The sequence below is a fragment of the Pteropus medius genome, unplaced genomic scaffold, assembly GCF_902729225.1.
Source record: "Pteropus medius unplaced genomic scaffold, Ma_sr-lr_union100, whole genome shotgun sequence".
Lineage (NCBI taxonomy): Eukaryota > Metazoa > Chordata > Mammalia > Chiroptera > Pteropodidae > Pteropus > Pteropus medius.
The window spans coordinates 20,965,071-20,977,084 of record NW_024349803.1 but is presented as its reverse complement, the minus strand read 5'-3'; the positions used below and the strand labels follow the sequence as shown (position 1 = coordinate 20,977,084).

Genomic DNA, 12,014 nt, shown 5'->3' with positions numbered 1-12,014 from the left:
TTCACTGATAGGAACAAGATGCTTATGAATTAAATGAGTGTTCTCAAATTAGGACAGATTGTCAGAATGGAATTAACCATAAGCATACAGATTGGGACCTTCATTCTTCTCTCCAAATACTAGAAGGTAGCACAGTTTCTGATACATAATTAGTGTCTGTTAAATGACTGACTCGAGGATGGATATGGAACAAATCAGTCAACCAGATCCCTGTCAAGGGGATATGGTTCTCTGCGGACCTAGCAGTATTTATGCTACTAAAAATAGGAATGGATATGTCAAGTTTCTTTTCATTGGTGCTCGCTCCTAAAGGGTTCAGAACATGTCATCTCCATTCAGGGCCAAAGGGAAAAGGTTAAGTGTAGCGAGCAAGCAGGATGGATCGAAGCTGATGAAAGGGCATTAGGCCATACGAGAGCAAGAGTTCACATGCGATACTACTCTCTTCCGGCAGAGCCTTCTTTTAAGATTCTGGGCGCACTGCATTCACGCTGTTAAGAATAGGCAGTGGATATTAACCAATGCCACCCCAATAATCTTAACAATAAAAAACAGGCAGTGGGTACATAAAAAAATCAAACATTATCACTAAGCTGCTTTCTCCCACTTTACGGATGGAGCAACTCAGACACCACCACAAAAACACAACTTTCCCCACAGAAACACCACAACAAGAAAGATTCTATCCATTTCATAATTCTTCCCAAAACTACCAGGCAGGGTTCAGTTAAAGACCCAGATGAGAGATCTAGGTGACAAGCTGAATTCATCTAGGTGTTTCAAACATAAGGTAAGTACAGATTCAGATTCACCAGCTTTAACTATATGCAGCCAAGAACCTGAGCACGAAACTCCAGTTTGCAAAGAACAACGATTAATGCAACAGACACAAACAATCCACGACTCTCTCCTCCCCAATGGCCCTGTTGCGAAAGTAGCACATGCAGGCAGGACCTGAGTGCCACAGGAGCTGCCATCAGCGGTCTTCATCCTAGGTCTGGATAAAAGTACTGACCCAGAATTCCTGTGCGAGGCAGTTCCCTGAGATCGCAGACACTGAAGGACCGTTCTTTGCATCAGGATCCCCAGCTCAGTCGCACTCCACAGGGAAGCACTGCAGACCTGTCATTTTTTTCCCCATCTACTGTCTTTGGAATATAGTCCAACTACAACAGGGCTCTAGTTTTTAAAATACACTCTATGCCCATTAATTCTTCTAGAACTTTCCCAGCCTCTTTTAAAGTTTCTCTTCACAACCACTTTTTGGTTGGAATGTGGGATGCTGCAAACATAGATTTCTGGTGCCTTTCCAAAGTTTAATCATTTGAAACCCTCCCTCCCCGTACATAAAAATATATCCTTCCAGCATCATTTGACCGAAGTATAAAGCAACCTGGTTGGCCTCCATGCATCCGATGGCATCTTCCAAGAGTGAAAACTCCACGCAGACATAGCCATAGTCGTAACCTGGGGACAGCATTTAAATACAGACGGGAGTGGTGTTAGTGCCTTGCAAACACAAAAGACACACTTAAATCCCCTGTTCCTGAACCCCTTAAACACAAGCCCTCCCAGCTAGCCCCTCCCTCCCCTGTACTAGGCAAAGCTGCTACCCCAAACAGAAAAAAGTACTGAAGGAAAGTCTGGATGTTTCTGGACTTTGAGAGTCATTCCAAATGGCTTTTTCTATTAACCAAGAAGATCCTCTGCACTCTTTAGCACTGATGATCTGGCGAGGGTGCCCCAGAATTGGGTACTCCCACAGAAAGTTCAAGTGGGGACCCAAAACATTTTAACCACAGGCTGTATCTTCTGCAAAAACAAAGTCAACAAGAATAGAAAAGTATCTGAGAAAAAAAAAAAAGTATCCCGAAAGAGGAAGGAGAAGCAATTATCCCAAAGCTATGCTAATAGTCACCACTTTTCAAGCAGAAACCACCTTCAAAGATAGAAGTGCTGACAGACTGAGGGAACTATTCTGTCTGGATACCACAGGAGGCTTCTGGTTGGCAGGGGACAGACCACTGCAGGTCTCCTCATTTTTTCCTTGTTTCAACTCAAGTCATAAACCAGCTAAAGTCTTTATGAAAGGAAGAAGGTGTAAAAGCATAAAGAGCTGGGTCCAAATTTGTGCTTATGCAAAGACTGGCGGTGGGGTAGGCTGGGGGAGAGACAGCAGTTGTTAGCAGTTGTTAGCAATCAATACATGTTCAAGGATCGTACGTATCATTAGTTATAACACATCCTTCACGTTTCTCCTCCTGAGCGAGTGTCATCTGTGGCTCTTGTGACCCATGAGACTGGGAAGTCATGGGATTTACAGAATGCTGAACTCTAACCCTAACCTACTCTACAATTTCCATGATATGCCATCATCTGACTACAAAAATACTTTTCGGTGCAATGCTCCTCAAGTGGCTTCCATGTTTCCCCCACTGCCTCATAGGATAAAGCGGCTCATCTTTAGGAGCGACACTGTGCAAATGGAACAGCAAGAAAAAGATGTGATTTGTTGAGATAAGAAGTAAAACTCGGGAAAAGAGAAACAACACAAAACCTAGGACAACCCCAAGCACAAAGCATATGTAACAACAGGAAACTGGTATCATTGATTTAAGGTATCAAAGGCCAAAAATAAAATCAAGTAAAATTAAATTAAAATGAAACCCAAAAAAACTAGGGCAACAGAAAATATAATTTAAAAAGTAGACTAAAGTTGGAAAAATGGGTGGATTCCTTGTCACGTGGAATGAATGGCCTGAAATGTTTTATTATGATAGTAATAAAGCTTTAACTTTAGATTTGTTAAATACTCCAAGTTCATTATGGAATGTTATAGGTATAGGGTGATTCTTGCTTTGAATTTTAGGAAATGATAAGGAAGAAGAAAAGAAAGCTATTAGAAATCTCAGCACTACCTTAGGCTGACAGATTTTCTACCCGATTTCACCGCTTTGACCAACACAGATTAAAACCAACCCCTGCGACCCCCATTTAAATTTACAAACAAGATCAGTCTCCTTTGATTGGTAACTATTTGAAAAAATGAAACTACTTTAGGGAAACTGTGTTTTATTTGTATGTATCCTATTAACAATGGAAATTGTTTTGTTACTTAATTCTTTTCAAGTGGATTTTCTTAATCAAACTCCCAAACATCTCATACTAAAACATTCTGTATTGTGTACAGGGCTCTGCATGTTCTTGGGAAACAGTGTAGAATGGCAGGAGCAACTAAGGTGACTTTTATCACCAGATATCCATTGCAAATACTCAAAGGCATGTCTCCAACCACAACAGAAAGGGCTAGCCTCAGAACGGGCAGATGTCCTCTCAAGTGTGCTGACCACTGTGATACAACAAGGTATGTGTGTTGATTACCGCTATAAAACATGGCAAGGAAGTGTCCAGGTGTGTGGAAAGCAATCCTTTCCATAGCTGCCCAAATGAAAACATGGCACTAATGCCAAGTTGGCCTTGAGTTTCCTTTCTGTGCTTAAACAAGTAACTACTGTGGCCCAGAAGAAAGCACAGAATCTGTGGAGAGACAGAATTCATGACATTCATATTTCACTCAAGTCATGCTTTGTCACTGAGAAGGAAAAGATATAGTTTGTAGGAGACGTTAAGAGCATCTAACAGCATCTTTATACATCAACTCTGCAATACTGTATGTTGACAACGCACTTCAGATTTAATATTAAATTCATAAGTCCAACACTCAATTGCTTCTGCCCGAAACTTTAGTTATCAAACGAGAAAACACATTTAAAGTTTAATTATAACACCTAAAACTTAAAAATAATAATTTCAAAAGTACCCAATCTTAATCCCAGGCATTCTGTGTGTCCAAGATAGATGGTTGTACTATATGGATTTTCAGTGATTAACAAAATTGACAACGGTACGAAGTAATATTCACATTGCACTTGCTGCTGAAAGGCTACATTCAAAGTACTTAAAATGTACTAATTGAATCCTCACAAGACCACCCCACGAGGCAAGTATCACTAACCTCATTTTACCCATGGGGAAGAAGACAAAGAAAGAATGAGTAATTTGCTCAAAAATTTCCTCAATGGTAAGTATAGCAGTACCGGGCTTCAAACCCAGGCAGTTCAGATTTGAACTGATGCCATTACACTACACTGAACAGCCTCTCATCCTTTAATCCTCGACCGATACAAGTAATCGGAATTCCAAACCCTCCAGAGCCCAATTACAGAAAAGGTTTCACATGCTTGAGCACAGGTAAGATCATGTCTATAGTTAAGAAATATTGAGATTTACAGCACAACACTTAATCTTATTCCAAAAATATCTCTGGCAGAACCATTGAATGGGCCTGAATATGCGAGTTAGAAAACATTCACTCTCATAGACTGACGATTCTGGCTATCCAAATTCTTTTGAAAAGACAAAAACCCCAAAGTCTTAAAAATGATGGCTATAAAAGTTACAATATGGTAAGATACTTGATATATACTTAATATATTTTAAAAGCTTTAAAAATGAGGACAATTAAATAAAATGTGTATAGGAAAAAGGACTAGAATTAAATACAATAAAGTCACATCTAACTCAGAGGTTAGAGACAAGTCAGCAAATGAGATGAAAACCATGCAATGTCAAAATCATACTCGGGGGAAAAAAAATCATACTCGGACACCCCAAGGTAAAGAACATACCATCTCTTAATATAGGTTAAGTCCAACACTGCCAGCTTTTCCTCCAGCGTCGCAACAGATCGCTTTCCTTTTGGCTGACACCAGATGAAGAGGTTGGCTTGCATTTAATGGCCATAATGTATGAAAAATATATCACTTTAAATAACAGAATCACAGCCAGCACAATGAATGCTCACACTCAGAGACATTTGGAAATAGAGACCAACTGAAGCCATAGCTAAGTCACATTCCCACCCCTTGTGCTCACTTCATGAGAGGGAAAATGGGGTGTGGGACCGAGGCGAGGGATTATGCAAGCACAGGTGTATAGAAATTTGAAAATGATGTAATGTCACACAACTGTATATAAAAACAATTACAGTGGTTGGATTATTCAAATGAGATAAATGGGATTTTCTTCTTTCTTTCCTGAATGTAATTTTATAATTCACAGAAAAAATTCGAGTAGACAGCAGATATTCATTCCACCCAGAGACCTAAATATTCTAAAGACAACCAACCAACCAACCCGGCATTCAGAATTGCTAAGAACTATTTGGATTCATCAAGATGGTAAACCCAGTGTTAACGGTCCCATAGACAGATTCTTACCTAAAAAGAGAAACAGAAAGTCTCTTTTATTACCTTTTTCTTCCATCGTCACATGCTGGGAAGAAGTCTGTCAGGTCTTAGTACTTATTTATATGACTATTAAAAAGCATTCCTTACTCCATTTTATAATCTGATAATATAGATTTCTCCCAGAAATGTTAATGTTCCTTATACTTTTCTGGCAGCTGAGAAGGATGAGAACAGGGCCAGGGGAGGAACTCTATAAAGGTAACATTAAATTTTCCATTCTTTTCCATTTTCATTAACCATGTGGCTACCTGTTCCCCCAAAAAAGTATCTGATAAAAGCTAAGCAGGTGCTTATGGGGGAACAAGGCACAGAAAATAAAGCCCTGATAAGTAATACCCATTCCCAGAACCAATTCTTTAGTCTCTGCATCCAGAAGACCTGACTCAGTGATGCTGACAGACATAGCTCCAGATCATTCATGTTAATTGTTAAGTCTACACCAAGTCTGACTGTTATTTATTTAGACAAATGAGATGAGCAGTCCTGTATTCAAACTGATCTAGGAAAAGCCAAATAACATAAAGAAGTCTGGCTGAATTTCCCATTAGGAGAGTACCAGCTGACTTTGAAAAAACCCAGGCTATACATACCAAATATGAAATGTAAAAAAAAAAAAATCAAGATTTTAAAGGACATAGGCACAGTGGGGGAAAAAAAGAGATTTCTTTATTTTATTTCTTTATCTTTGAGGGAAAAGAAAACACATTTTCCCTCTAAACAAGAAGTGTTATTCCTGTGGGAACAAAGCACTATGAATATAAAGGCACCATAAAAAAATCTTAATAGAGATTCAAGAGGGCTTAGTTTTACAGGTGCTGTTTTCCGAATTCCATTTCACTGGGGATATAGGTTTTTAGAAGAAAAGTAAAATATTATCAAGTTAGAGATTTTAGTAAGACTCAAAACAGAATTGATCCAAGTAGCTAAATTTCTATCAATGAGAATAACAGAACAAAGGAGTTCCAACAGGTACTTTTGATCTGTTAAAACTTCAAGTGAACATGTATTAGGAAAAATAGCAAAATATCTGATTTATATGTCAAACCATCATTTGGGAAGAATGGAATCAGCCCACATGATATTCGTCACTTTGGCATCTGGATAAGCACTTTCATTTCTCTCCCCCCTTGACTATGCATGTAAGAGTTGCTAGTTTGTAATAAAACAGATAAAACAGGGAAGATATACACCGATGAATACCTGCTAAATTTTTGAAAGCAGCATTATGATTCTATTTATTTCTCCATATCTGTACCAACTAGTTATTTATTTATTTTTAATTGTTTGGGGGGTGGAGGTTGTATTTTCAAGTAGTTTTCAAAATCCAAAATTAATGCTAGTGTCACTTCATCCTCATGATGGTTCTCTGGGCCCAGGATAACATTTCTTAGGAAATCATCACCCTTATTCAATTCATTTCAACTTCACTGACAATAACAATGCTATGTGAACACTGCCCTTAGAGTTTAGCCTAATAAGAGTTATGACAAGTAGACAGGCATAGACCACCTCGAGGCAACAATAATCCTTTTTTTATTGAGCTATAATTGACATATAATATTGTACTAGTTTTAGGTGTACAACATAATAATTTGAAACGCATAAATATATAGTAAAATGACTATCACAATAAGTTTAGTTGGCATCCATCACCACACATAATTACAATTTTTTCTTGTGATGTGAACTTTTTAAGACCTACTCTCTTGGCAACATTCAAAGATACAATACAGTATTGTTAACTGTAGTCACCATGCTGAACACTGCATTCCCAGGACTTCTTTATCTGGGATCGATTATCCTTTAGAGAGCCAATGATACAGTCCAATTTTTGTTCACTTCAAAACAAACAAAAAAACTTATAGAGCAACCGTCAGGAGTAAGAGAGGAACCTTTATAGATCTGCTTTTTTCCTCCAGCTAAGAACACTGCAGCTTGGCAGAAAAAATGGTGCAAGCATGGCAAAAAATCACCAATGAGAGAAGCAGCATCAGTGATGCAGCAAAGTGCCTGTGCAGAGAGATGATCCTAGGTCAAGAGAAGAGAGGTCCCGGATCAGGGGATGAGGTCTTCTTTTCATTTCTGTAACCCCAACACTAGCACAATACCTGGCATGCAATGACGCTTAATTGATGCCACGTCAGTTGTAGTGAGTATCTTCACTGGAACAACACAGGGAAAATAACGTCTACAGTTCTATACATAGGCAGAAGTTACAGCTCACTCGCCATGTGCTCTCAGTCAAGCCACTTTTCTCTGAGCCTGGGTTAGCCCATGTGCCAACTAGCAATGATGGTAACCCCTTTGCAGGTGGTTTCAGGGGTTCATGAGATAGTGCATTTCAGTACCCCTGGGTTTCTATTACATAGCACTATCAGGAACTAAAGATTGGACAGCTGCCTTTGTGCTGCTGCTAAAATTTTAGTACTGATGCATTTCCTCACTGATTTCTAGTGTATACTAAGAATATATCTGCTTCTCCCAAGGGTCATGAAGCTATTTTCATTTTGACTAGGAAGAAAAATATGGTCCGTAAACATTTTTTCTGCACTGCCTTGGCCCTAGTGCAAAAAAGGGACACATACCACTGTTCTAAGGGACTCTGGGAAGGTTCCACAATAACAGTAGCTTCTGAGCTAAAAGTTGCTCATAATGAGAACAGATTATACTCGCCCAGCCACTCAGCTATTCCAAAAGTGAACCAGCATCCAGAGAAGGGTCAAGCAACAGACATATTGTAAGACTCACGCTTTGATCAGACCACAAGCCTAGGTCATTTATGCCATGTAACAGAATCAATGCCCAGCTAGACACTAGGTACCAGCTAGATCCAGGTTTGGGATCCCCAACTATAGTATCATCAAAAGATATTTGGTCTTTGTTTTAGTTTTCTGGCACAGAGCTCCGAAAACTCTTGGACTTTCCTGAGTGATAAAGGTGATATGAGTATCTTTTCTTCTAATCAGGTGACTCTTGGTAGGCTCGTAGATAGCTCCAGGATGGGGTCTGGTCATCAGAAAGACCAAGCCCTGATTAAAAGCTTGGTACTTCTAGCCTCCACGATGCCCCAACTTCTAGGGCAGGGGAAAGGGGCTGGAGATTGAGTGAGTCAGCAATGGTTAGTGACTTAATCAATGATGCCTACATAATGGGACCCCCGTAAAAACCTCTAAATGATAAGGTTCAAAAGGCTTTCAGATTGGTGAACATGTCCACATTCCAAGACCCTTCCAGACCTACGTACCTATATACCTCTCCACCTGGTCCTTTATAATAAACTGGTTATAAACTGGTTAAGGGTTTCCCCGAGTCTTGTGAGCCATTCTAACGAATTATCAAACCTGAAAAGGGGGACATGAGAACCTCCAACAGAAGTGTGGATGACCTGGGGCTCTGATACTTGTGAGTGGCACCTGAAGTTAAGGACAGTCTTATAGGACTGAGTCTTTAAACCTACAGAGTCTGATGCTAACTATGGATGGCAGTGTCACAACTAATTACAGGACAACCACTTGGTGCCAGAATTGGCTGATGTCAGGAAGGAAAAAAATCATCATCCCTCTGCCTATACGACATGGGAGGCAAATACTGCTTTCTGCTGATGTCATTCCTGAACATGTTCAGACCTCCATCTCTCAATTTACTTGGAAGTCTGCAACGCCCCACACCATCACTTTATCCCAAGTTCAACTGTAAACACTATTGTAATCAGCTAACTTACTGACAGCATTTGTCCTCCACGCAGCCATTTTAAAATACAGGACTACTATTGGTTAAGGTTTCCCCCAAAAAGGTCCATTTCATCAGATATGCTCATGCACTTGTCAAACATACTTACTGTCTGATAAACAAGTGAATACTTTCTAGGGTTTGATATCAGTCCAAAAGCTAAAATGAAAACTTTAAATTTTCTAACAAATACAGTATTTTAAATTATTTATAATGATACAAACGACAGAACAGAAAATTCTACTACCTCGACATAACACTACTGCATAGTTTTAGAATTAAGTCTATCAATACCTTTTTAGGAAAAATTTCTTGAGTGGTTCTACTCATCCGATGTTTTAATTTCAGAGTTTGCACAAACAAGTTAACTAATACTTTGGGGTTTGAGAAACACACCTCAATACTTATACAAATATTTTTTAACCACCAATTCATACATCATCTACACTGCTTCCAGGAATTTTTGGAGCACAGAGTGTGATATAAGACAACATAATATTTTCTTCTTCGATTTGGAGGCAAGCAAAAGCACAAAATCATTTAGTTTGTGGCACAAACCCAGTCGGTAAATTACTAGGAAAAACCTAATGAAGCTTATGCTATGCAGTAGTTTTCCTACCCTGTCAACCATCATTCAGGAACATTTGAGTCATTTTTAAAAATAACGTTATCTAGTCACTTTATCTCAGAAGAGCTATGAAGTTCTAATCCATAGGCCCCTTCCCAGCTCCTGTACCATGGTATTTTCTAACACGCATTTGACAACTATGACAACCAAAGTTTACTTTTGATAAATGCAAAAGCACCTGTGGGCATTCGAATTAAACACAAGATAAAAGGAACTTGTTGTTTTGTTTTTCTTGATCCCCAGAACCAAAAGTAAATGAACCATAAAAGATAGAGATCAAACCAATGAATATCTTTTTTTTTTATTTCCAGGCCAAATTTACTTTTAAAAATAGTGGCAAAAACAAAAACAAAAACCCATAAACCCATTGAACCAGGCCTAATACAACCAAGAGAAAAGAGAATACCACAGCAAAGCTAACATTCTTTCGACAGAGCCAGGACTAAGTCCCACAAACGAAACATTAAGAATCCCCCCATCCTAGTTCCTAAGGCGTTTTGAAGTGGTTTAAAAATAAGGTTTCAGAGAGCTCATCCTCAAAGTGCTCCTGGTCATTTAAAAACACCCCTAAAGGCAAAGCAGACCTCTTTCAATAGGAAGAACTGATAGAGAAACTTCCCCAACAATGAGACTGGAGCACCCAAGACTTTACAAGGTCTCCAAAAGGTCCGCTGAGTGGAAAATAGCTCCTCTCTGGGACTTTATAAATCCTTACAGCCCAAATACATTTTAGAGGCTGAAAAGTCTTTTAAAAAAATATGGAGTGGAGGAAACTAGTGGTGAGCGCAGAAGAGAGTATACAGATATCATATTATAAAGCTGTATACCTGAAGCTTATGTTATTAACCAATGTTATCCTCAATAAATTTAAAAAGTAAAAACATGCATTGAACAGAGGTACAAGAGCCTTCTGGAGAGCACACAAGAAGAGAGTATACAGATATCATATTATAAAGCTGTATACCTGAAGCTTATGTTATTAACCAATGTTATCCCCAATAAATTTAAAAAGTAAAAACATGCATTGAACAGAGGTACAAGAGCCTTCTGGAGAGCACACAAAAAGCTGGGTCCATCTACACACACTCTTTTCTACTACTGTGTGATTGTGTCCTGTAACACCGTGAAAAGTCCCGATTTCTATTTTACCTCTCTGAAACTCAGGAGACATCACTAACAATTATTTGCTGATCTCCAACCAATGATTACCTGCAAGCATCTATTTAGGTATTGAGCCCTTTTAACCCTGTAGCCTATTCTTTTCATCCTCTAGTGACTTTAAGATTTGAACATTTTTCATCAAATTATCCATAGTAGTAACTTCTTCAAACTTTCAGCCAAAAAGAACTCATGATATGTGAGAACTCCAAGATTCCTCTAGAAAAATTGAGTTACAAGATATTATGGCCTATTCAGAAGAGGAATATAGAACACTCATCCCAGATATCCATTTTCCATGAAAACGAAAGCCCCTTATAGACAAAGATTACGTTGCTTGCTTGTGTTCACCAGCATATCCTCTATATCTCAATACTTATATATACTGATCGGATGAGTGAATCAATAAACAGACAATAAATCTGTCCAATAGTTTCAAAGGTAGATCTATACACTAGACAGAATGGCACATATTTGCAAGTAACATCAAAGAATGAATTACCAGTCTTTAAAGGTTACAGAGTGCTATTTTAATTAAAAAGATGAAGATATAACAACATTTCAGCATATCTGAGACTAGGGACAATGAATTATGAACTCTACCAGAAAAGTATGACTACCAGTTAGTAGGCCATTAATATCTGTGCCAAAACTGTAAATGTGCTCTAAACTCATGAAAACGCTTTTAAGAAATCAACCTTTATATGACTTGTCAACCAATTTTCAAGAAGGCTTATTTTTAAAAACTGAGATATAATTCACATACCATGCACCCTTTTGAAGCGTATAATTCAGTGTTATAATCATAAAGTAGAGCAACCATCACCACTACCTAGTTCCAAAAAGGCTTATATTTAAATTAGGTAGAAAATCTAAGTAATAACCTAAGCATGAAACATGGCGACAAGATAAACACTGCCTTATTTTTCATTTTGAGGTAGAAAATGTAAGCTCGGAGAGGTGAGCACAGACCAGATGGTCTGGTGCAAGAGGAAAGCGAAAGGAAGAAGTCAAAGTATTTTCAAATCCTGTAAACAGATTTTATGGATGGTCTCTATTTGCTGCCCACTGAAGGCACCTGTGTAACTTTTCCTCCCAGGACTGAGGTGGGGAGGGAAGCAGGGTTCCCCACCGTCCAGGCTGACTAATGACCCTTTTCTTATTGCTCCTCCTGAGGAGGAGACGCTTCA

General features: G+C 38.7%; 1 protein-coding gene across 5 annotated transcripts in view; it reads right to left on the bottom strand.

Moving 5' to 3' along the window:
* Positions 1 to 12,014, bottom strand: part of RBM6 (RNA binding motif protein 6) — a 91,952-nt gene that overhangs the window by 44,619 nt on the left and 35,319 nt on the right. For 3 of the 5 annotated variants that reach the window (XM_039837809.1, XM_039837810.1, XM_039837811.1), the window contains one exon: positions 1,394 to 1,467. The exons of the other annotated variants lie outside the window; for them this stretch is intronic. In XM_039837809.1, the coding sequence (XP_039693743.1) occupies positions 1,394 to 1,467 (74 nt within the window). The remainder of the gene's footprint in view (positions 1 to 1,393; positions 1,468 to 12,014) is intronic. 5 annotated transcript variants of the gene reach the window in all.